General features: G+C 43.4%; 2 protein-coding genes across 2 annotated transcripts in view; both read right to left on the reverse strand.

Annotated features, from left to right (window-relative positions):
* Window positions 1–4,744, reverse strand: part of LOC131129460 (adhesion G-protein coupled receptor D2) — a 77,213-nt gene extending 72,469 nt beyond the window's left edge. Inside the window, 5 exon segments of the mRNA XM_058073065.1 lie at window positions 2,676–2,721; window positions 2,723–3,213; window positions 3,216–3,305; window positions 3,460–3,605; window positions 4,689–4,744. Of these exon segments, the coding sequence (XP_057929048.1) occupies window positions 2,676–2,721; window positions 2,723–3,213; window positions 3,216–3,305; window positions 3,460–3,605; window positions 4,689–4,744 (829 nt within the window).
* A 625-nt stretch (window positions 4,745–5,369) lies between these two features.
* kif14 (kinesin family member 14) lies at window positions 5,370–21,764 on the reverse strand. Its single transcript, XM_058073625.1, has 30 exons — window positions 20,601–21,764; window positions 19,462–19,716; window positions 19,280–19,367; window positions 18,244–18,342; window positions 18,083–18,135; window positions 17,956–17,986; window positions 17,446–17,553; window positions 17,245–17,361; window positions 17,039–17,157; window positions 16,598–16,770; window positions 15,723–15,870; window positions 15,141–15,204; window positions 14,877–15,061; window positions 14,462–14,564; window positions 14,216–14,373; window positions 13,989–14,136; window positions 13,641–13,787; window positions 13,139–13,271; window positions 12,732–12,825; window positions 12,490–12,631; window positions 11,765–11,865; window positions 11,264–11,364; window positions 10,733–10,963; window positions 10,384–10,571; window positions 9,845–9,997; window positions 9,395–9,517; window positions 9,202–9,276; window positions 7,118–7,268; window positions 5,655–7,048; window positions 5,370–5,555 (listed from the first exon to the last, which is right to left on the reverse strand). Exons 1-29 carry the CDS (start codon window positions 21,587–21,589, stop codon window positions 6,702–6,704), a joined length of 4,824 nt encoding a protein of 1,607 aa, XP_057929608.1. The 5' UTR covers window positions 21,590–21,764; the 3' UTR covers window positions 5,370–5,555; window positions 5,655–6,701.
* Window positions 21,765–21,839: the final 75 nt, after the last annotated feature.

Genomic DNA, 21,839 nt, shown 5'->3' on the forward strand with positions numbered 1-21,839 from the left:
AAAAGATCCATACCAATATGTTGTGCCAATAATGCTACCAGGGTGAGACAACAGCCATCGCAGGACGTACAGTGGAGAAACAACAAGTCAAAACAGCAAGCATGTGAGTCTATATTATGTCTTCATTCATTTTCTACCGCTTTTCCTCACAAGGGTCGCGGGGGTGCTGGAGCCTATCCCAGCTGTCTTTGGGCGAGAGGCGGGGTACACCCTGGACTGGTCGCCAGCCAATCACAGGGCACATATAGACAAACAACCATTCACACTCACATTCATACCTATGGACAATTTGGAGTCACCAATTAAACTAGCATGTTTTTGGAATGTGGGAGGAAACCGGAGTACTTGGAGAAAACCCACGCATGCACGGGGAGAACATGCAAACGCCACACAGAGATGGCCAAGGGTGGAATTGAACCCTGGTCTCCTAGCTGTGAGGTCTGCGCCCTAACCACTCGTCCGCCGTGCTGCCCTATATTATGTCTTACTTTCTCTTATTCTGACCACTACATCGGGTAGTAGAAGTGCAAAGGTGACTGTAGGGGTGTTATTTCATGTCTAGAGGTCTCCAATATTGAGAAGGTCATGCTCTAACTACAGAAATATTACATTGACTGCATAAGTCAGGAATCCGGGTCTGGAAGCAACTAGCTGCAATCAACCAGGGATCAGCACATACGTCTTTGAAGCACCATGGACTGTTGACAAAAGAGACACTTTCTAAATGAAAAGAGCAACAGCTGAAGTTGCTGAAGGAGTACACATGTGTTACTCCGTGTTCCGTTCCAGTGGGAGGAGCGGTCCCCACAGGGACCATGATGTCAGCACAGGACAGAAGGGTGGATTACGAGTGATGTGAGCCACAAAACATTTACAAGAACTGTAAGCAGCTTAACTGACGCTGAGCAGAAGGAAAAGGAGACCACAAAGCCATTAAACATAAACAATGAGCCTGTGTGTTGTCGTGTGGATAAATGTCTGCTACCTGCTCTTATACAACTCACATACCATTAGTACAGGATGTCAATTTAACTACCTCTTCCCTTTTCCCTTTAACCTTTTCCCTTCTTCCCTTTTTTAATCAGGCTTTTAACTAATATTTCTAAACTTTTCTTATGTTTTTAGTCCTATTTTATGCTCTTAGTCTTCAGCTTTTAACTCCAGTGTTTTGTTTTTATCTTGTTAGTCCTATTTTATGCTCTTAGTGTTCAGCTTTTAACTCCAGTGTTTTGTTTTTATCTTTTTAGTCATATTTTTTGCTCTTGGTCTTCAGCTTTTAACTCCAGTGTTATGTTTTTATCATTTTAGTCCTATTTTATGCTCTTAGTCTTCAGCTTTTAACTCCAGTGTTTTGTTTTTATCTTGTTAGTCATATTTTTTGCTCTTGGTCTTCAGCTTTTAACTCCAGTGTTTTGTTTTTATCTTGTTAGTCCTATTTTATGCTCTTAGTGTTCAGCTTTTAACTCCAGTGTTTTGTTTTTATCTTTTTAGTCATATTTCTTGCTCTTGGTCTTCAGCTTTTAACTCCAGTGTTATGTTTTTATCATTTTAGTCCTATTTTATGCTCTTAGTCTTCAGCTTTTAACTCCAGTGTTTTGTTTTTATCTTGTTAGTCCTATTTTATGCTCTTAGTGTTCAGCTTTTAACTCCAGTGTTTTGTTTTTATCTTTTTAGTCATATTTCTTGCTCTTGGTCTTCAGCTTTTAACTCCAGTGTTATGTTTTTATCTTTTTAGTCCTATTTTATGCTCTTAGTCTTCAGCTTCTAACTCCAGTGTTTCCTCAGGGGGGTCCTCCACACTGGGGGCTGTTCGGGTCTGCTGAGGGGGTGCCATCCTTGGTTCCCTTCGACACGGCCGGCTGGGGGTTCCTCCCTTTAATGTGGGGATCCGCCCGTCTATCGGAGTCGAGGGGCCCGGGTGTTGGTCCCCCGATGGCACGGCCTGCAGCTCCTCCCGGTGTAGACGGCCCCAAAGGTGGCGTTTACTTGTTCCTCAGTGCCATGCCATGTCTCCCTACTGTGTGTGATTGTGTGCTTGCGTGTGTGTGTGTGTGTGCGTGTGTGCGTCTAGTATGGAGGGTGGGAAGGAGGGGCTTTCTTTTGTGTCATTGTTTTTTTCCTTTTAATTGTGGAAATTGTTTTAATTCTGTAAAGCACCTTGTGTTGCATTTCTTTGCAGGAAAAGTGCTATACAAATAAAGTTGATTTGATTCGATTTACCCACCTCCCCCAACTGCAACAAGGTTGGAAGCATTGTGTGCCCATTTTGGTGACTTATCAAGGTGTCGCAAAGTCAGCAGTATTCTTAAATATTAGAGCACATTGCATGACACTAACTTTGGAGAGCTCAAACGGAATGTGATACATCTAGGTGTACACACCACCTTGCTTGTGGTCAGGGACGGTTCCTGAGAGGAAGGGGGCGCACATTGACAGACAGCTGGCTCGGCTGGACACGTAAAAACGTATCAGCTTTTTGGCACAAGACTGCAAAGTGTGTCCAAGCTGGCATCGGAATAATCTCCAAGTGATTGTTTCTCTGCACAGCAACCACACCCGAGTCTCATGGCAAAGCCTGGTGCGTATCGTATGTCCTTGTCTGCTCTTGCTGAGATCCGCTTTCATATCAAAACGTGCTAAGCCATCCCCGCGATGCTGAAAGCCGCCCAGTATACTTTCACATGGGCTGCTTCTCCACAGCTTTGGAAGGGAGGACTCCCTTTTCCACCCATGCTGCGCTCCACTTGAAAATCAGCCCAGATGTAGCTGGTGAACGCTCCTTTTCCATTGTGGCCATTTGGCTTCTACTCAGTGCTCGATCCCATATGTGAAGCTCAGTGGTGCTTCCTGAGAATGACTCATCCTTCTTAAATGAGCCCCCATAGGTGTCCTGCTCCTGGCCAATAAGAAATAGTCCATCTGGCCCAGTGCTGTCAGAAGAGTCCAAGCCATCGCCGGTGTAGACCATGCTGCCATCAGTTAATAGCGTCCAGCCTCCGCCATTCTGCTTCCAAGAAACGCAAGTCCAGCGCCAGGAGCCGTCACGGTTGAAGACTTCCTGGTAAGCGCCATGAATAGCGTGCACTAACAGAGTCAGCTGAACAGGCTTTCCTTGGATCAGGTTTGCACGGAGCTGGAACTCATTAATACGGGACTGAATGGAATAAGAAAAGATTCCCTAGCAGTTAGGGTGAAAGCTTAAAAAAGAGCAGTCACTGCGTCCATGGAAGGAAACCTGAGAAGAAGACTGGCATTCTTCCGGTCTGAGCGACCGGTGACCTCCAGAATCAAAGTCTCAGATGAACCTTTTTTGCACCACACATAGAGACACAGCGGACGCTCGCAGCAGTGCAGGTTTCATCCTCTGAGAAGTTTTATACGACTTCTGAGGCACTTTTTCAGACTTGTCCCACTGTCATTAATAAATGAAGGAAGTGCATGCAACAACGGTACACCTACTTTGAAGATGAGTGGTGAATTTCTGGCCGATCCACGCAGCTTCAGAAATGTTCAAGGACGTTAAGAAGTTGTTAATCTCGTTGTTGTCAACCGGAGTAGAGACACCGGCCAAGGAGCCAGATCGCTGGTAACACCGTTCCCTTGCACTGTCCCACGGCAGCTCATCAGCAATGTACCCATAAGATGTCTCCTCATACGTTTCCAGTGTAAAAGCTGCTAAAATGAGAAGTTTTAAAAAGCAGACATGAGAGGAGAAATCACAAACACAAGTAATGATGAATGCTGATGCATCATCAGCAATATACTGCAAATAATTCTTTAAAAATTCAATTTTTATGAATATTACTATTACTTTTTTCTTCTTGAATGCTTTTTGCTAGTTTATTATGTGTGCCTCTTCTTTTACCCTCTCTCTCCTAACCCTAAGTATTGTGATTTATACTTCCTAACCCTAAGTATTGTGATTTATACTATCTATTCTAATAGCTCTACTGACGTATACCATAGGTATGTATACATGTATGTGTATATATACACAGGTAGGAGGCGTAGAGGAAGACCAAAGAGGAGGTTTATGGATGTAGTGAAGGAGGACATGAGAGAGACAGATGCAGAAGACAGGGTTGGATGGAGGAGATTGTTTTGCTGTGGGACCCCAGGAGGGAAAAGCCCAAAGAGAAAGAAGACATGACTACTACATACTATGTATTATCGTATTCCACTTTTCATCCTGTGACAACCCTATGTCTATGTATTAGTTTATAACCTTCTTGTAAATATCCATTTTATATGACTATCACGGGTGGAAATACACAATGTTTGCAATTTTTAAAAATCCACTCATGTGTAAGTAAACTCATATATACAACATATACTATAGTGCAAGCATGAAAATTCATATATTGTATCAATATGCTTATAATGAACTAAGTGTAGCATTGATGCTAAATGCCTAATGTAAACATGAACAACTCACCTGTTATACAGCAATGAAAAAACATCTGGAAAACAACAGTTCGTATGATGAAAAATATTTGTTGAAATTATAACAGGTATGTGATCCACGAATGATCCAAAAGTGAATATTTGGTATTACCCAACCTGTTCTCTATACCTAATTTTCACTTTAATTTGGCATGGATGGAGACAGCAGAACAGCGGAAACATAAAAAGCTCTAACATTGAACATTGTTGGTCCACACCTACAGCTAATAAACCACTACCGTCACCCGCTGCAGCAGAACTGGTGCATAAGGACACTTGAAGGAGCGTCTGTCATCACCATGGTTACCGTCCCGCAGCAGGGCGGAATCCTCTTTTAAAACTGTAGAAATGCCAGGAGAAAAGTAGCTTGTGTGTAGGCTCTGGCGTTATTTGATCACTAAAATACCTTCACTGCTGACAAGATGATGTGGAAAACAGCCAAGTTACCATCACTAAACCTAGGATGGTACATCCCTGACCCCCCCAGGCCAGGCTTCACCTCACAGGACACTGGGATCCAACAGTAGGCTTGCCAACTCCACTCTCAGATCATCACCTAACTTAGCAACATGAGTATTTACCTCTTTTTGGTTGGGATTTTTTTTAAATTATTATTAGCTGTAGGTGTGGACCAAGCAATGTTTGTCCGTTAGAGCTCTTTTTAAGGTTCTGCTGTTCTGCTGTCTTCATCCATGCCAAAACAAAGTGAACATTAGGTATACAGCATGTTGGGTAATACCAAATATTCAGCAGGGGGGTGATTAATCATGCCAGCAAATGTTATAAATGAAGAAAATAAACAAGATTGCATTAAAACAAGATTTTAATGCAAGTTAATGTATTTTGAAACAGAGATAATATGTCAAAGTAGTACAATGTAGCCCAAGTTGCCATGGTGATAGAGCCTTTACAGGAGTCCCTTCCACTCGACACAGCTCTAACCCACTAAAGTGGCATCAAAATGTCAACAGCATGGTGAAGAGGGCCAATTTAATTGAACGAGGACAATTATTGGTCCATTCGTGGGTCACATAGCAACATGTGAAAGTAATGTGACCAGTAATCCAGTACTTACATGCAGACTTAAATTGGGAGACATTAACTGGTGCATCCTGAAAGTCAAAACATGTTAAATCAACGCGGAGAGTCGTCATCGTTATTTGTACAACTTCATGTTCCCTTATTATGTTCAATAGGAAAAAGCGTCTTACCTGAAACAACTGTCTTTGAAACTATTAGCACGTCTGGTCTTGAACGCAGCATCGATCTCTCCACTTTGGTTTTGAGTTTAGCAAATACTTGTTTCTCAGTCACTTCGTCATTAGAGTGGATAGTTTGGGGAGGCTGTAAAAGTGGGTGGAACAAGTAGAAAAAGACAGCGCCCCGAAGTCCAAGGATCCTCTGAGGTCCTTGAACGTCTCCTCTCTCCCGAGTCTGGATCGGGGTTGGCCCAATGACGTAATGCTGGGAGCATGAATCACTGCATGGCTTACTTTCTTTTCTCTCCACGCTGTGGCTGGCAGCACTTGCTAAACGTGCACCCTTGTGGTCACATGGAGAGGTCATACATATTCGATTTTTAAAATAAATAAGACAGATAGAGATAATAGATAATAAGAAAGATAATAAGACAGCAGAAACCTTCTGGATGGTGCAAACATTTCATTCTCATGAGTTGATGTGTCCCAACAAGGTAAGTTTAGAAACAGTGCATTTCTCCATCACATCAGAGACTGTATGGTATTATGGTAAGATATCGATAGCGTTAGTAGCGATCATGCAGGAAATGCAAATATACTCCCTGACGAAGACCTACTAAGAGCCTCCCCGTTGGAGTGATCATCTTTCACCTGGCCACTAGTTATTGAACTCTTATTGACGCAAGGAGCAGATGTCCATGTTTCACAGCCTCCCATTATTGGAATGTACCAGGGAAGAGAAAACACAGAAGGAGGCTGCTGAAAATGCTAAAATAAAACGACAACAATCGGGGTTAAGTAGTGACCAACATATTAAAAAGCGGTCTGAATCTCCCGTCAACAAAAGCAGATGTAAATAAAGGTGGCATTGCCACAGCGAATACATGGTGTCATCAAAAGAAAGAGCGTGACCCTTGTTCAGCCAGCCAACAGCAGTGATCTCCCATCACATGAGCCACTAAATATACCAGGAATGAAAACAACGTATGACTTAGCAAGTGCAAACGATATTCTGTATGGACTTTTTACAGCACCTCCTTCATTATGTAGAGATAAATACTAGACCCAGCGTGGGCTACCATAGGACGTGACGCCTGGGGGGAGGGAATATACAAACGTATTAACGCCTCCATGTCTAGCAGCACTTTCTTTGGGTACCCGAGCATCATCTCTGCTTTCATCTGAAGTCATCTCAGCTGCCTCCTGCTGATCCCATGGCACGGATAGAGACTGCAGGGCAGAGTGCAGCTCATCTTGTGCAGCCATCAGAGCCTGGCCGCAGGGAGGATGCAGGGAAAGCACAAATGCCGCTTCCTTGGAGAGACCTCTGATAATCTCATCAACAGCCTTGGCAGAGGAGGAGATAAGCTCTCTGGAGCTGCTCAGCGTGGAGTGGCCATCTTTACCTGGGGGATGGTTGTATGCAGTTGACGTCTCCACAGTGAAGTTGAATATGTGCTGTGTCCCAAGCTCACCTGTCAGGGTGTTACGCAAAGAGCCGTGCAGCTGCTCGATGGCGTGGTTCAACTTGAACAACGTGGCCGCGGTAGCCCTTACGGTCTGCAGTTTGGAGGCTGACGTTTCCTCCACATCCTTCAGGTCAGCCTCGTTGTCCTCTTTGATACTCTAAAAACACAAAAATACATACAAGACACAAGCAGGTGTTTGATACCTGAGGTTAGTCCAAATGCTTTGGACTTGAAAAATACATCTGGAAACAGAAAATTCAAGTTGACATTGAATTTTCTCAAAAATCTGAAATAAAACCATTCAAATCAAGACTTCATGGAGGCCATTGAAATGACTTAATAAATGAGTGAGTGTGCATGGTGTGTTGAATAAAGACAAGAAACATTCCAAACCGTCTTGACTACACATTTTCTCAAAAGGGAAAGCAACAAATCTAGCAACCTAGATGCCATCATCATCTGAGAGTTTCTGGTATTGGGGGCTTCAAAGTAAAAGCGTGTATTGTTCTGCAGTTGGTGTTCTCACTGAGCACCAGCGGGTGCAGCCGAGAGATCCACCCCGCCCCAAAGCACCCACAAGCCGTCTCCAGCAGCACACAGAGCATACATAGTGGAGATCCACGTGGAGATCAGTGGAGATCCACGCATCCATGAATGTGTGAGGGGCCCTGTTTTGCAGAGCGGGATCCAAGCGTAAATGCTACTTAGTCTTCATGAAATGACCACTCATTGGGACTCGTCACTGACCTCTCAGTGTGTCAGAAGGTGTGATGGACGAACCATGTGTGATAAATGAAACAAGTCGTCCTAACTACAAGATACAGGCTGGAGGTGAGTCCGGCTAGAATTATTATGCCGTCTTGACTTTGGCGGCACTGGCCAAGAACAAATGGATACAAATCAGAAAATTGTTGAAAACTAGAATGGAGGACCTTCAACATAGCTGCATTATCTTTCTCAAGACATTTTGTTTTATTGTACTCCATCAAATGTGGACAGTTTGGACAGCATTTACCACTGCTAGGCATGTACAAGCCCTACAAGTATTTGCTTCAGCTTTAACCCAGGCGTGTTTGACAACAGTGACCGCGCTTGTTAAAACAGCTCAGCTCCTAAATGAATGGTAAAAGAAATAAATAGCTAGTTTGGACGGCAAAGATAACGACAAATAAGAGCGCTGGCTGTGAGTGATGTCACTTCATTCAACACATTCATTATCTGGAAGATGGTGGCTAGCGACAGCAGAAAGATAAGCCCTGTCAGCTTTACACCGCCATAAAGGCCCAGTGCCGTCTTTAATGGCTCTGTGCTGGGTTTCAGGTTAAGTTTGTGTGCCGTGAAAGATAATTGGAGCATTTCTCCGAGCACGCTTTGCGAGACGTGGATTGTTTTGTTCAGATTTGACTGTTTTATTTCCATGTTGACCTGTACTTTAAGTCCATCCAGTTTTCCCCCATACACTGGCATAGTAAATGTAGTACTGCGGGTTTTCCCATACGTTAAATAAATGTGGAGTGCCACAGATAACTTGAATTGTAATTTGTTTTTCAAGATCTGATGCGACCTGTTCACCCTCACTCCCAGCTACACACATCATAGGCAGACTTAGTAGCTTGTTATTCCACCTCCATCCAGTCGATGGCATTGTAGGTCCACTTCTTGGCACACCTCATACTCACATAAAGCACCGCATTGTAACATATCTGCTCATCAATATAGATGATGTTAAATGTACAATAACATCTACATTATCTTTAAAATCAATGCACAATTACATAGACCTCAGGAGACATCGGGAATTGCTTTTTGAAATCGTCTACCAACACCTAAAAGTCAAACTAATTTTCGCTTCTTAAATAAGTTTTGAAAACACATTTCTTATGACACAAGCTACCTTGGCCAATTGCGCAGATTACACAATGATGTGATCTCGCCACCCCACACCACCAAACCCTTATGCCACTGATAGATTACAGTCCTGTGAAACACTGCTGTATACAGAATTATGACAGACAATGATGAAACTAAGCAATAAGCAGCACGTGGAGGGAAATGCAGTCCTCTGTGTCATTTAGTTGCTTGTGACTCACCACAATGTGACAATTCATGTAGTTCTGCAAGGAGCGGGCCAAATCAAGTGTCTTGGACTTAAGCCACTGCAGCACCTGTACATAGATGGATGACCTTGATTGTACTGCTTTGTAGGTGACTTTAAACTAAAAAGCATTACAATTAATCCAAATGCAATGCTGAAAGAAATAACTGATAGGCTTTGGATCTTACTGGGCTTCTTGGATAAGCCAGCTGAGCATCTCTCAGCATTTCTCTGGCCATGCCGAGGCTTCCTTCCAGGATTGAGTGGAGACCTTTATTGGCCCCTTTTCGTAGATACTCCACACATGACGCCTGGGGAAAAAAAAGCATGTGACAGGATTGTGATGGTTATTAGAATGGCACACCTGGCCAAAGCAAGCGCCAAACATCAACACAGATACCAGCCTGTGCTCTCAGAAATGTGAACAAAATTGTAAGGTTAATAAACAGCAACATGTATTTGGATCTTGATCAAATGTTTTAGTTTATGACAAAATCCTTTTTAGAAGTGATGATGCTGATCCAGAAATCTGCATTACCATCACACTCATATTACATTCTTTGGTAGTGTTGAACAGGAGGGGGGGGGGGGGGGGGGGGGGGTCACAGACATTGCTCAGGTATTAATGGTGGCATTACCTTGCCTGTGGCCTGGCCATCCAGCTCCATAACACTAAGCGGCATTCCTGACAAGGTGGCCAGATGGCTAAGTGAAAGTAACGCAGCACCCAGGCACTGGCCACTCTTCCTTCGCGCCTCAGCCACCATTGATGTGATCTCAGACTCACAACCCTGGATGGAGAGAAATATCTTCATTTTCAGTCAATAATGGTTACGCCCAGAATCCAAAGTGGGTGTCTGTAAATACATGAAATCACTAAGAATGCAAGTGTTTAGCTACTGAGGCTTATTAGAAATTGAGATTCATTTTCCATATATTCATGTTGTGTTTGAGGCTCAAGGTTGACAATTCCCTGCGCTTGGCCATTTCCATAGACACAGCTCAAACAGCTCAGAGCTACGACCCGTCAATCAATGCTTTGCATTTTTATTAACCGCCCTCTGCTATATTCTAAATGATTTTCCACTTCAGATTTAGAACCCATCTCAAGTATCTCAAATACTGCTCTAGGAAAAAAATAAAAAAACAGACTGTGAAATAATTTCTTTTTGTTCACTTGAAGGAGAAGCTGGAGAAATCCTCCCATCTTCTTGACTTGGCTCTTGAGCTCCTCAGCGAGGGTGTAGACTGGACCAGAGGAGGCTTTCACGTTGGCCAACCATTGTGTGACGACAAACACCGCACTCTCTGTGGCTGCTGTGGCCTTGATCAGCTGGGTCTGAGCTGACACGTTACACACAAACACTGACAGCAAGGGGGGGGGGGGGACAAACATTTGAAAGTAAGAATGTGCCGCTTTTTACGGCACCACATCTGTTTGCCAATACACATATCCCAATCTTAATGACAATGACGTAGCAGCAGCATCTGGCATCAGTGTGAACAGAACCAAGGTTAACCCTCACCGCTGTCTTGGCTGTCATCATCTAAACTGTCGTACAGCTCAGAAATGATCTGGACGGCCGTGTGTACCCGCTGCAGATCTGAGACCAGCCTATCAGCCAAGCTCTCCTCTGTGCCTCCAAAACCACGCAGACGAGCCACCGATTGGCCCACCAGGTCCTTGCAGATACCAGGCATGGCAGATTGTGTGCTGCTGGAATGTTTGGAGGGCGGTGTTGCCACACCCATCAACCCTGGGACAGACACACGGCGATGACTTCACCAGACATCATCTTTACAACACTGTCATATTAAAAAGTCCATTTGTCACATAATCCCTCAGGACTCGGTTTATATTAGAAGTGGCAACACCCTTGGATTACATTGGACTTTGAAAAGGTGTCAGCGGGGGTTGAGTTTGGGAATGTACATCTTCCCAGATTCCCATTTCAGGGCATATCTACCCAGAGGGATTGCATGACTTGTGTTTCTCATGCCTTTACAATGAGCAATCTGGGAGCAAGACATAATTCATTTTGGATTATCAGATGTACCGTCAGAGTGGGAGGAGCCCGTGAGCAGACTCTGGATGGGATGGACACGGATCTCATAAAGACGCCCAGAGAGTCTTTTGCTCTTTAACAAACTCCTTCTCCTGAAAAACAGTGGTAAGTGTACAATGAACATGACGGGATTATATTTGCCATGTAACACTGATTTAATGAGAGAGAAAGTTGTATTTGTCTTCCAAATGGAAGAGCATATGACATGGAAGGAATAATAATGGATCACAGACGTTCTGCATGTTTGGGGCCATTCAACCCACGACTATCGGCTTGATCTTCTTACACAATAACTTTTATGCATGCTGGAAAATGAACAAAGAAGATAAAAAAAAGTTTGCTGCACATCATGTTATTGTTTAAAGAAAAGGAAAAATATATACCAAGTACAAACCCACTGGCGGAAAAGAAGAGCAAGTACAGTATCGGGTCATACAAAGAGTGGCAAAGAGGCTCCATGGGTTGGAGAAGAGTGACAAGCTGGGAAATGACCTTCGATGTGAGAAGGTGGAGGTGGAGGAAGAAGATATGTCTTGCTCCCACTCATCATCAGGGTCATAGAAGACATCGTCATCCTTGGAAGAAGGATCACCCTGTGGAGAGGGGACAGGGCTGTCAACTGAAAAACACATTTTCCAAAAGTCCACATAAAGACACATTCACAGGCTGCCATGCACATTTGACCTTTCAAATCAACCACAGCTAACTTGCTCACTCATAGTGATGCTGCTGTCCATCCGTATAGTCAGATAATAGATGTACAATAACGTGTACATTAGCTGTTACTTACATGGAGCTTAGGAGAAATTATTATTTATTGTTTTCATCGCCTGCATGTGTTACAAAGCACAAAGTTGTGTATATGCTCCATGAAATTAAACTGTTGTTAGTGAGCTATACAAAGCATGAGACAATGTGGCACATTTATAATGACACGTAACAAAAAGCTCTCTTGGTTTGTGGGGGTGAGAAAACAACACACATACCAGCATACTGGTATGCCTTTGTAAAATATCCGTATCGCGTAGAAATAGCCTAAAATGCGTTTAAAAAGCTCAATATGCTCCCCAGCATAATCACTGATCATTGCATGATCATTAATATATATATATATATATATATATATATATATATATATATATATATATGATATATATAATAATTAATATAGCCAAAATCAAACTCTAAATCTGAAAGCATAGTAGTTGAAAACAAACCTGCTCCAGCTCCCTCATGGCAGCCATGTTGTTTTGAAATTTGTCAATGCTCCAGAAAGTAGAGATCCCCAGTTTGGTGTTTTGGACCCGCACCTGCTGCACCTCCCTCTGGCCTTGGCTGCCATCATCGGAGCTTTCATGTCTACAAATACAGAATGATCCAAATTGTAGTCCACATTATCCAGATGTCAAATATTGTATATTGCTGTACTTTCTTCAATATTGGGTAGAGTAAGTTCTACCTGCTGAAAACAGTGTTTTTCTTTAAGTTTGCGCTGATCTTATTGGCTTCCTCAATCATCAAGGACAGCTTCATAGCATCCCAGCGTGGCCATACTACAATCAAGAGACATCAAATCCATGATGGTGATAGTCAGCTGTTCTTGTGAGAGGTCATTGAGTGTTATGGAATTGTCCAAAATAATTCTCTCATCAACTAACAGCCACTAACGAACACACAGTACTCCTTGGTTCATGCCAAGAGGGAAAAATCATAATCCTCATCATCACATTACATTTTATTTGTGTAGCGCTTTAAGGTGCCTAAAGACACAGTAAGATCAAACCAATATAAAGCCAAACAAACAGAGCAGAAAGACGCATTGAAACCCAACAAACAGAATGGATCAGGACATACGGCAACACTCACCATCCCGAGGCGTGTGCTTTACCCTCATGGCGCCTCTTTTCTGCATCTCTTCAAGTTCTTTGCCAAGCTTTCTCTTCTCTGCCTCCAATGCATCCACAATCCTTGCCTGACACACATGGTGTTCCTCCATCACCTGAAGTGAAAAATAGTGATGAACATTAAACTTGTTGTGTCAGTGGGTCTGTTGTTGCACTATTGAATGAGGGTTAGGGTTAGTTATGTCACTCATCTTAAACGTAAACAGTTCAACCTTTAATTCATGGCTGTCTATCTTATGGCCACATTCAAACCAGATGTGCATGTGGCATAGTGTAATGGGAAGGCTTTAACTTTGGGTACACTTGATACTGTATTTGTTATGTTAGATGTGTTAATAGTAAAGAAGAGCTCGTGTGTGTAGGAGTATTATTCCACATTTCAGCTGGAGAAAAAAACAAACCTGTCCTGCACAATATGAGCCAACTTTCCACTTTCAAATGAAATTGCTAGTCCAAACCCTGACCTGCGTCTCCATGTGGAGACGGAGGCGTTTCCTCTGAGAGTCCACCTCCTGCTCCAGCTCCAGCTTGGCCATCTTCAGTTGTTCCATCTGGCTGGCCACCCTCTGCTGGTCGAGCTCCTGGAGACGCTTGCGCTCATTTTCCTCCTTCTGAATGAATGACATTTTTGGTATAACTAAGGACTGGTGGAAAAGACAGAGCAAGGGTATGTTGGTCTAACTCCGTCGAGAGTCACTAGAAAAAGAATCAGTAGGAAAGTGTAACATTACAATCACCATTGACTAACACAAAAGAAAAGTCTAGATGTTCTGTTTTTCATTCTTGTGGCCATAGACAACACTTTTCTGTACCAGCTCTTTTTGCAGTACTTGGATTCTGTCCTCATATAGGGCCTTCTGGTCAGACAGCTCTTTTTGGGCCACCTCTTTAGCCATCTGGATTCCCTGCATCATTTCCTTTTTGGCATTAACCTGAGCTTCTTCAATCTCTGCCTCCAGCCTGGGACACAAATAAAAACTAATGGGAATTCTGCCCCAAAAACACCATGATAGGCGAGGACAAACATTTTTGCACTCACTTAGCTCTTTGAGCTGTGAGCAGCTCATTTCTGGCAAACTCAAAGTCTTTGTGGCCGTCACCTGCACCTGTCCAGCATGACACACGCTTCCCACTCTGCACCTCTGCTGGATGGTTAAAACGTAAGTAATGGTCCCCTCCAAGAATCACCCTGTCCCCCTGGAAACACAGATGTACATAACAATGGTTTGCAAAGGGATTTGATTGCAACGGCCACTCTTTGGAATGAGATTTAACATAGACTTGCATGATGTAGAACGGTGGATTTGCTGATTAAGTTCCCATTCACAAAGGTCTTGGCATTTTCCATGGGAGTGATGCTGACGGTACCACGGGTGTTGGTTAGAATACTGGGACAAGGAAGAAAGCCTTCAGATTTGCATTTATTCATCCAGACGAAGGTGCTGTGCAAGTTATTATTTTAAGCTTCGCTATTTATTTGTTTCCTGAATTTGTCATGATTTTTCATGGATATCTCCATCAGATGCCCAGGATAGTGAGTGGTGTGAGTGATGTCTCGTTTATTTTGTATAACAATGACTTTATAATAAGAGTTGCAGTTTGCAGGGGTCTAGAACGGCTTTTGTCAACCCACCACTAATATCCTGGATCTCAGGCTGAATAAGCGTCACTATAGAGGATGAAGAATGCTTGGGTCTCACCAGTGCTGGTCAGCAATGAGGGCTCCAGTCAGCTGGATGTCGTGGAAGGAGTCAGACTTGAGTTTGCCGATGGCGGTTCGACCCTCTTTGATCATGTAGAGAAGCATTTCAGACAGCTGAGGGTCCTCGTTCAGGTTGACCAGATTGGGCAGACGGTTGTCCACCTTAAATGTCACGCCTGATTTCTGCAAACATGTAGGGCAAAGGGATTGGTGTATGGTTTCATCTTTTGAGGCTGTAAACGTTCTGCTCAATGCACCATGCCTGCAACTCTCTTGTTTCTTCACGTTTACGGATTTCAGCTTGCTCCAGTTTCTCCCTCCATGCCCTACATTTTACAAAAAGAAAAAAAACATATCAACTGTACTTCTCTTTCAAGCTTCCCTTCGAACAAAATGTCAAAAGGATAATATTTTGTATTAGAGAAGAGAAAACTGATGGATATTATGTGTAAAGATTAAATGAAGAAGAAGAAGTATAATCAATATTACTTCAAGTAACGGCAACATAGTATTTTAAAGTAGGACTGTCAAATTATTTCAAAATGTAATCAGACTTTTAATGAATTCATTATGATGAATCACCATTTGTGACTGCGAGCAACAAAACAATAAATAACCCAACACACTGCGGTGTACGGTAAGTCAATCACACTTGAATTGTGTTAATGTTAATGAAGGGTTACCTTCAAAGACGCCACAACATTGAAGCTGAATGCATGTGTTGTGTTTTCTGGGTATGTGGATGGTACACTGTGCCTCTCTGCATTTTTTCAATCAATTTGGACTTTCCACGATACATTGAAGGACAGATGAAGATAGTCATGACCATTTCAGTGATGCTGACCTGTTGGCCTCCACCATTTCTCTCTCTTGCTGGCAGAGTTGGTTTTTCAGTGCAGTGATCTCCTGCTGAAACAGCCTGACGCGCTCTGGTTGGATACCCTGGGAGCTCGCCTGGGCCGCCCGCAGCTTCTCCACCTCCGCTTTCAGCTCTGAGCCACATGCATTGGTTTCAAAACGTATACGTGCGTGTTCATGCCAGTATGACCTCACAGTTAGAAAAGTCAACAGGTGACTCTGGACAAAAGTTCAGCTCATCAAAAGAGCATTATGGGTCTAACATTGACCCACATTCTAACCTCTGAGTCACATCCACTTTGATTTTCATACAGTGTCAGGGGACGTGAGAGAAATCCACAGCATGAGCTCCCCTTCGTGCTAAAAACGTCAAATGGCAGTCTGATGATGGAATGAAAAATAATACTTGCATGACAGTTATCCGCCATGTGCAGCTGACAGTGCATAAATATGGCCCAGAGGCAAGGTTAGGGCCCGGCCCTTAATTGAAGTGGGTAGTGCATAAGCTGGTGATGGATAGATGGGCAGACAGGAGGGCATGGGGGAGAGAGAGGAGATCAAGAGCAAGACATAAATAGAAAAGTAAAGATTCACATATAAAGAAAGAGCATGCAAAGAGGTGACAGACACATGTAGTGCAAGATGGAATCTCAAATGAAACACAAATAGCAGACAACAAAAGAATGGAGAAAGTGTATCAGGAGATGAATATGTTTTCCCTGTGTGGCAAGGTGTAAGCGGCAAGGTGAATACACAACAGGTCAGTCATAGAATCTCCAAAAACAATCCATTTCACTCCAATCACTGCGCCCCAAATGGCAACTAGTTCAAACCAGCGTTTACAGCATTTGCATATCTGACCTCGGATGAGCTTGGCACTTGTGTCTTCATTGACCTTGGCCACATTTATGATGGTGCGGGCCTGTTGGGCGTATCGCAGAGTGCTTAGGCTTTCCTCCACACTGCTGGCTGCCGGGCTCAGTGTGGCAATCATAGTTGTCTTGGAGTTGCCACCGAGGCTCTCCTTTAACAGCCTAAAGGAGAGCTAAAGGTAAGTGCCTCAAAATTCTATGTACAGTATATTCTCATTCTTTCATAGTTACTAAAATACCCATTTTAAAAGGTAGCGCTACACTCTAAATAAAACACACAGATGTACCCAATTGTTTTGTGTTGTATTGTTCCAACTAGGGTTGGGAAATATGTTTAATAGAGCTCTCTAATGGTATAGTTTTCCAATGATGAGAAAATTACCTATACCGTTATGAATGATTGCACAAAATTGAAGCACAATTCTCTCACCAAGTGAGGACAGACTCTCGGTAGGGTATGAAGACCTTCTTTGTGGTTAGTGCTTGCTCAGCCAGTGCAGAGATGACTTTGCCCAGTGTATGTAGAGATTTATTTATGCTGGCACCCTCCTTTAATGACACCAAAAAATCTCCTTAAAAATCACAGATGAATCAAAGTATCCTTGGTGATTTTTTTTAAGAATGCAACCTTCGTACCCTGAGTCGCTCTCCGCTTGTCTGCGCTGCGTTGCAACGTTCACTGCCTGCCAAATCCACCAAGTTGATCCTACTGGTGATGTTGTGGTCATGTTCTTCTCCCTCCACAATCTCTGTCTGTGAACCGGCACGTGCACACTCAAATGCATGGATTTATGGCATGAGGGTGCTGTACATACAAGTGACAAAGACATTCTGTACCTTAGTCTGAGTCATTACAAGAGTAAAGACGGAGTGTGACCTGGAACTCTTGTCATTCATTCCGGTGGCGGCTGTTGCTCTCTGCTTGTTTCCTAGTTCTAGCCACCCCTGGAGAAATGGCAGCCATCATCACTGTGGAGTGTTACTAACAAGTAGTGGCTGTCTACACAACATTCCCTCTGCAGTCTGAAAATACGCCATGCTCTGTACATTATCCATGTTGATATATACGATATATAATCTACATCGAATTAACTGCCAAGGTGCTAAAAGCAATGTGAAGACTCTTCACTTGAAAAATCAAATTAATTTCTATTTATTGTGTGATTAATGAATTCCTTTATGATCGTCCCAGGCCTAAAGGTTAGAGGGTTAACTCTTTTTTTTTTAATGAGAAATGTTGCCAGGTATTAACCTTGTGAAACCTTTGACACAATAGGCCTAGCAACACCCCTAATAGTCCATTCTTATGTGGACTATACAATTCTTATTGTATAAAAATGGGCTTACCTGAATATCATTGTAAGAGCTCACAATGGTTCTGGTGAAGAAATAAAGCAATGACTGTCAGGACTGTTTCAAAAGAATACAAGGGTCATTCTGAAAGGTTAAAATGTGTTCTTATGCATGTTCTTACATAGAGAGGTCTGCAACATAAGGTCCATGGATTGGATGCTCCCTCACCCTCAGCTGAAATCCCAAAATGTCATTTAAAATATTTGAAAAGATCACCGCTAACCACGTTTTGGCAGAAAACAAAAAAACAATTCCAGCTTCTGTTAGGTGCCAACTACTTACAGGCATCCTCCTCTGGTTAGGGTCTTCTCTGGTCACCAGGAGGTCATGGATCTTCTCATTGTAGACTTCAAAGTAGCTCATCTCTACATGACATTTGACCTAGGAAGCAAAGCCCTGTATGAGTCATTTGATGAATGATGTTGTCTAATGTGCTCCTCTAAATAAGGTAACTGGAGTAGAAACACCTCAGTATGCTTCCGTGCATCACAGCAAAACCACCACAATGACAAAAAGTGAAATGATTAACCCGAAGTGATTTCATTGTGCAGGTCAGATTATTAGAAAATAGTTTAAATCAAGACAGGAAGTCTTGAATCAAGTCAATCAAAAATAATCGCAATCAGGAATCACATTAACATGCCATCTAATTTCTAAATATTGATCATTTTACAAATACCTGTAGATATTTTACTTAAAAAGCTGAATCACGTGTAATCACAAGTGTAATCTTCAAGGGCCCCCACTTGCTCCTCAAACTGTCTAGCCCCCAGCAGGTCTCCCCAGCCAGGGCAGCGACACCAACTCGCCCTGATGCATTGGCTATCAATTATCAGTTGAATGGATCGGTCTTTAATAAGTGCATGGATGTATTGTAGAGTGAGCCAGCATGCCATTTTTTGACTTGATGGATTATTTTGTCTGTTTATTTCTATAATATTATACATATTATATTAGAATATTTTATTATTTATAATATTATATTGTAAATATTTCTATATTTCTGTAAGTCCCCATCAACTGTCATTCTGGGACCTGCCATGAAAAACATCAGAAAGACCATTGAAAGCTTTTTTAAAGTCGAACAGTAGACAAGCCTTTCATAGAAATGACAAAAAGAAAAGCATTTCTTTCAAAGGAAATACAAGGCCCTGAACATGAATGATGTGTAAAAAAAAAACTGTTCCAGAAAATCACAGCCTCAATTCCAAGCAAAGGAAAACCAGCATACACATTTTCACGGACTCAGGGAAACCCCTATCCTACAACATGATTCAAATGGATACTCTGAAGAGACATAAACATGACCAGAAATTACCTGCTCATTTTCCATGGAGGACAGCTTTGAAAAAAGTTCCTGGCAGAAGCGAGGGATGACTCCGGCCTCCTCTCCATAGCCCATCATCCTGCCAGAACAACATTCAAGCTCCATTAACTTCTCAAACACTCCATTCATGCAAACAATTAACACAAATGAAGGAATCAGACAAAAACACTCACGTGTATGATTTTCCAGAGCCAGTTTGACCATAAGCAAACAGGCAAGTGTTAAATCCGTCAAAGGCCCTGAGCAGCAGAGGTTTCGCCAGAGTCTCGTACACCATCTGCTGGCTGGCAAAGGAGGGGTCCCTCAAATCAACCGAGCACAGGGAGTAGTCGTAGATGAAAGAATAGCTCTGTTTGGAGTCTGGATGCTGCACAACGGTCTCCTGACCCCTCATGAAGATAACCTGGGAGACCTTTTCTGCCTTCTCTCTATGACGAAAAACACAAACATGGCGGTTTACAGGCATCTTTAAAATGTGGAACTGATTGACGAAGTGCTGCAGCGATCTCATATTCTAGAAATCGAGTATTCTACCAACATTTTTGTCGATCCATCAAGTAATCAGAAAAAACATAGTTTTGCTTGTTTAAAGAGAAATAATAAATTGAGTAGGAAAAAAAAATCAAACCATTTTTCTAAGTAATAAAGCAATTGGGTGAATGATTGAGCTAATGGAGTGTTTCATTTTTTTAAATGGACATAGAACATAATGTTGGTGGTGGTTATGTTTATATACTATATGTCTTAAATGGACATAGTACATAGTGTTGGTGGTGGTTATGTTTATATACTATATGTCTTAAATGGGGGCGGCATGGCGGTCTGGTGGTTAGCGCGCAGACCTCACAGCTAGGAGACCAGGGTTCAATTCCACCCCCGGCCATCTCTGTGTGGAGTTTGCATGTTCTCCCCGTGCATGCGTGGGTTTTCTCCGGGTACTCCGGTTTCCTCCCGCATTCCAAAAACATGCCAGGTTAATTGGTGACTCCAAATTGTCCATAGGTGTGAGTGTGAATGGTTGTTTGTCTATATGTGCCCTGTGATTGGCTGGCAACCAGTCCAGGGTGTACCCCGCCTCACGCCCGAAGACAGCTGGGATAGGTTCCAGCACCCCCCCTGTAAACATCACCTGACCCCAAAATGAGGCATAGAGCATTTTCAGTGGGTGTGAAGTTCTTAAAGTGATGATTGACATTAAACTGCCTGGGTGGAGGTGAAACACTTTCCAAAACTCAGAATATGCAACCATTTCAAGCACCTGCAGGTGGACTGAATTCCAAATGTGTTTGATCCCAATAATGTGAACACAAACCTGGCATTGAAAGGGCGCACGCGTACTGCAACAGTCACCGCACTGTTCTCCATCTTAAGTGAGTCCTGTGGTTTGGAGACCTCACTGGGACGAGGCAAAGACTGCTGAGAAGGTCCTGGGGCAGAGGTTGAGGTTGTGGTGAGGTCTGCCTTTGAGGCCAGGGCCCCTGCTGGGGCCTTCACCCGTGTTGCTGTGTTGGCTTTCAGCACAGCAGCCTTACTGGGGTGAGGAGTCGGCACCGGTTTGGTGAACTCTGCTTGCTTCCTGGATTTGGACCTGTCCAGACTTGCAGATTTGACCAGCACCGGTTTCGGGGTGTCTTTTAGATTGAGTTTCTCGAACACGTCTCTGCGTGCTGCGATCTTTCCAAAGGGTGTCTTTCTGGTGGGAGTTTTGAATGTGTGGGCCTGCTCCACCTGCGGTTTACCTGCGGGGTTTAATGAGGAGGAGGGTGGCGTCTTGTCCTGTGCCGGCCTCCCTTGCGTTTCCGGCTGACCTGAGGCTTCGCGTCCTTTACTCGCCGTCTCTCTCAAGCTGATAGAGCGGTGCAAAGCGGCAGTCCTTCCGTTGAATTCCTGGAGGATTTTCGGTCTTGCCGGTGAACCCGCAACGGCGACCAAAGCATTTGTATCCACAGAGGGCGTCTTGGTCCTCCGTTGCAGGGTCAATCTCTTGTCCGGGACTGCTGTGACATTATTTTGACTGCTTTCCATCGCCGTGTCCTCCGCGCTATCAGCTCCGGTCTTTCGCCGTGACCTCCTCTGAAGTGTGAGCCGACCTCGGCAGGGCGTCTGTCCGCGTTTTGACAGTGCAGAGATGACATACGTCCGATTAATGGCGCTGCTTTTATCTTCGTCCTCAAACGCGGAGACTCCGGACTTGACTGCTTTTCTCTCGGCCAGAAACTCTCTGCCTGGGGTCCTGGTTGTCGACATTAGGGGGTTGTTGTAAGCTGTGTGCTTCCTCGTCTGTACGCTCAATAATGACATTTTTAGACCACAGCTTTGAACAAGACTAAAAAAAATTACAAAAGAAGATAATTTACTTGCTTCGATAATAATAGCAATCTGTAATTCAAAGAGGAAAGGAACTCTATTTCAATGAAAACAGAGTCGCCGGTAAAACAGATGCTGTTGTTTACTGAGTTGCCTTCATCGCTTCCGCCTTCAACCCGCCTCAATTCAAATCCCCGTAGATGGTGGCAGCTGATTGGCTGGCTTCTTTCGTCACAGTAATCAC

This window comes from Doryrhamphus excisus, chromosome 5, assembly GCF_030265055.1.
Source record: "Doryrhamphus excisus isolate RoL2022-K1 chromosome 5, RoL_Dexc_1.0, whole genome shotgun sequence".
NCBI classification, from domain to species: Eukaryota; Metazoa; Chordata; class Actinopteri; order Syngnathiformes; family Syngnathidae; genus Doryrhamphus; species Doryrhamphus excisus.

Bases quoted from the DNA above. Each gene is read 5' to 3' on its own strand.
- kif14 (XM_058073625.1), bottom strand. From the start codon at position 21,589: ATGTCATTATTGAGCGTACAGACGAGGAAGCACACAGCTTACAACAAC. The intron at 15,062-15,140 runs GCATGGTGCATT...ACATGTTTGCAG, and splicing joins AAGAAACAAGAGAGTTGCAG to AAATCAGGCGTGACATTTAA. The intron at 14,374-14,461 runs GCAAGTCTATGT...CTGTGTTTCCAG, and splicing joins AATCCACCGTTCTACATCAT to GGGGACAGGGTGATTCTTGG.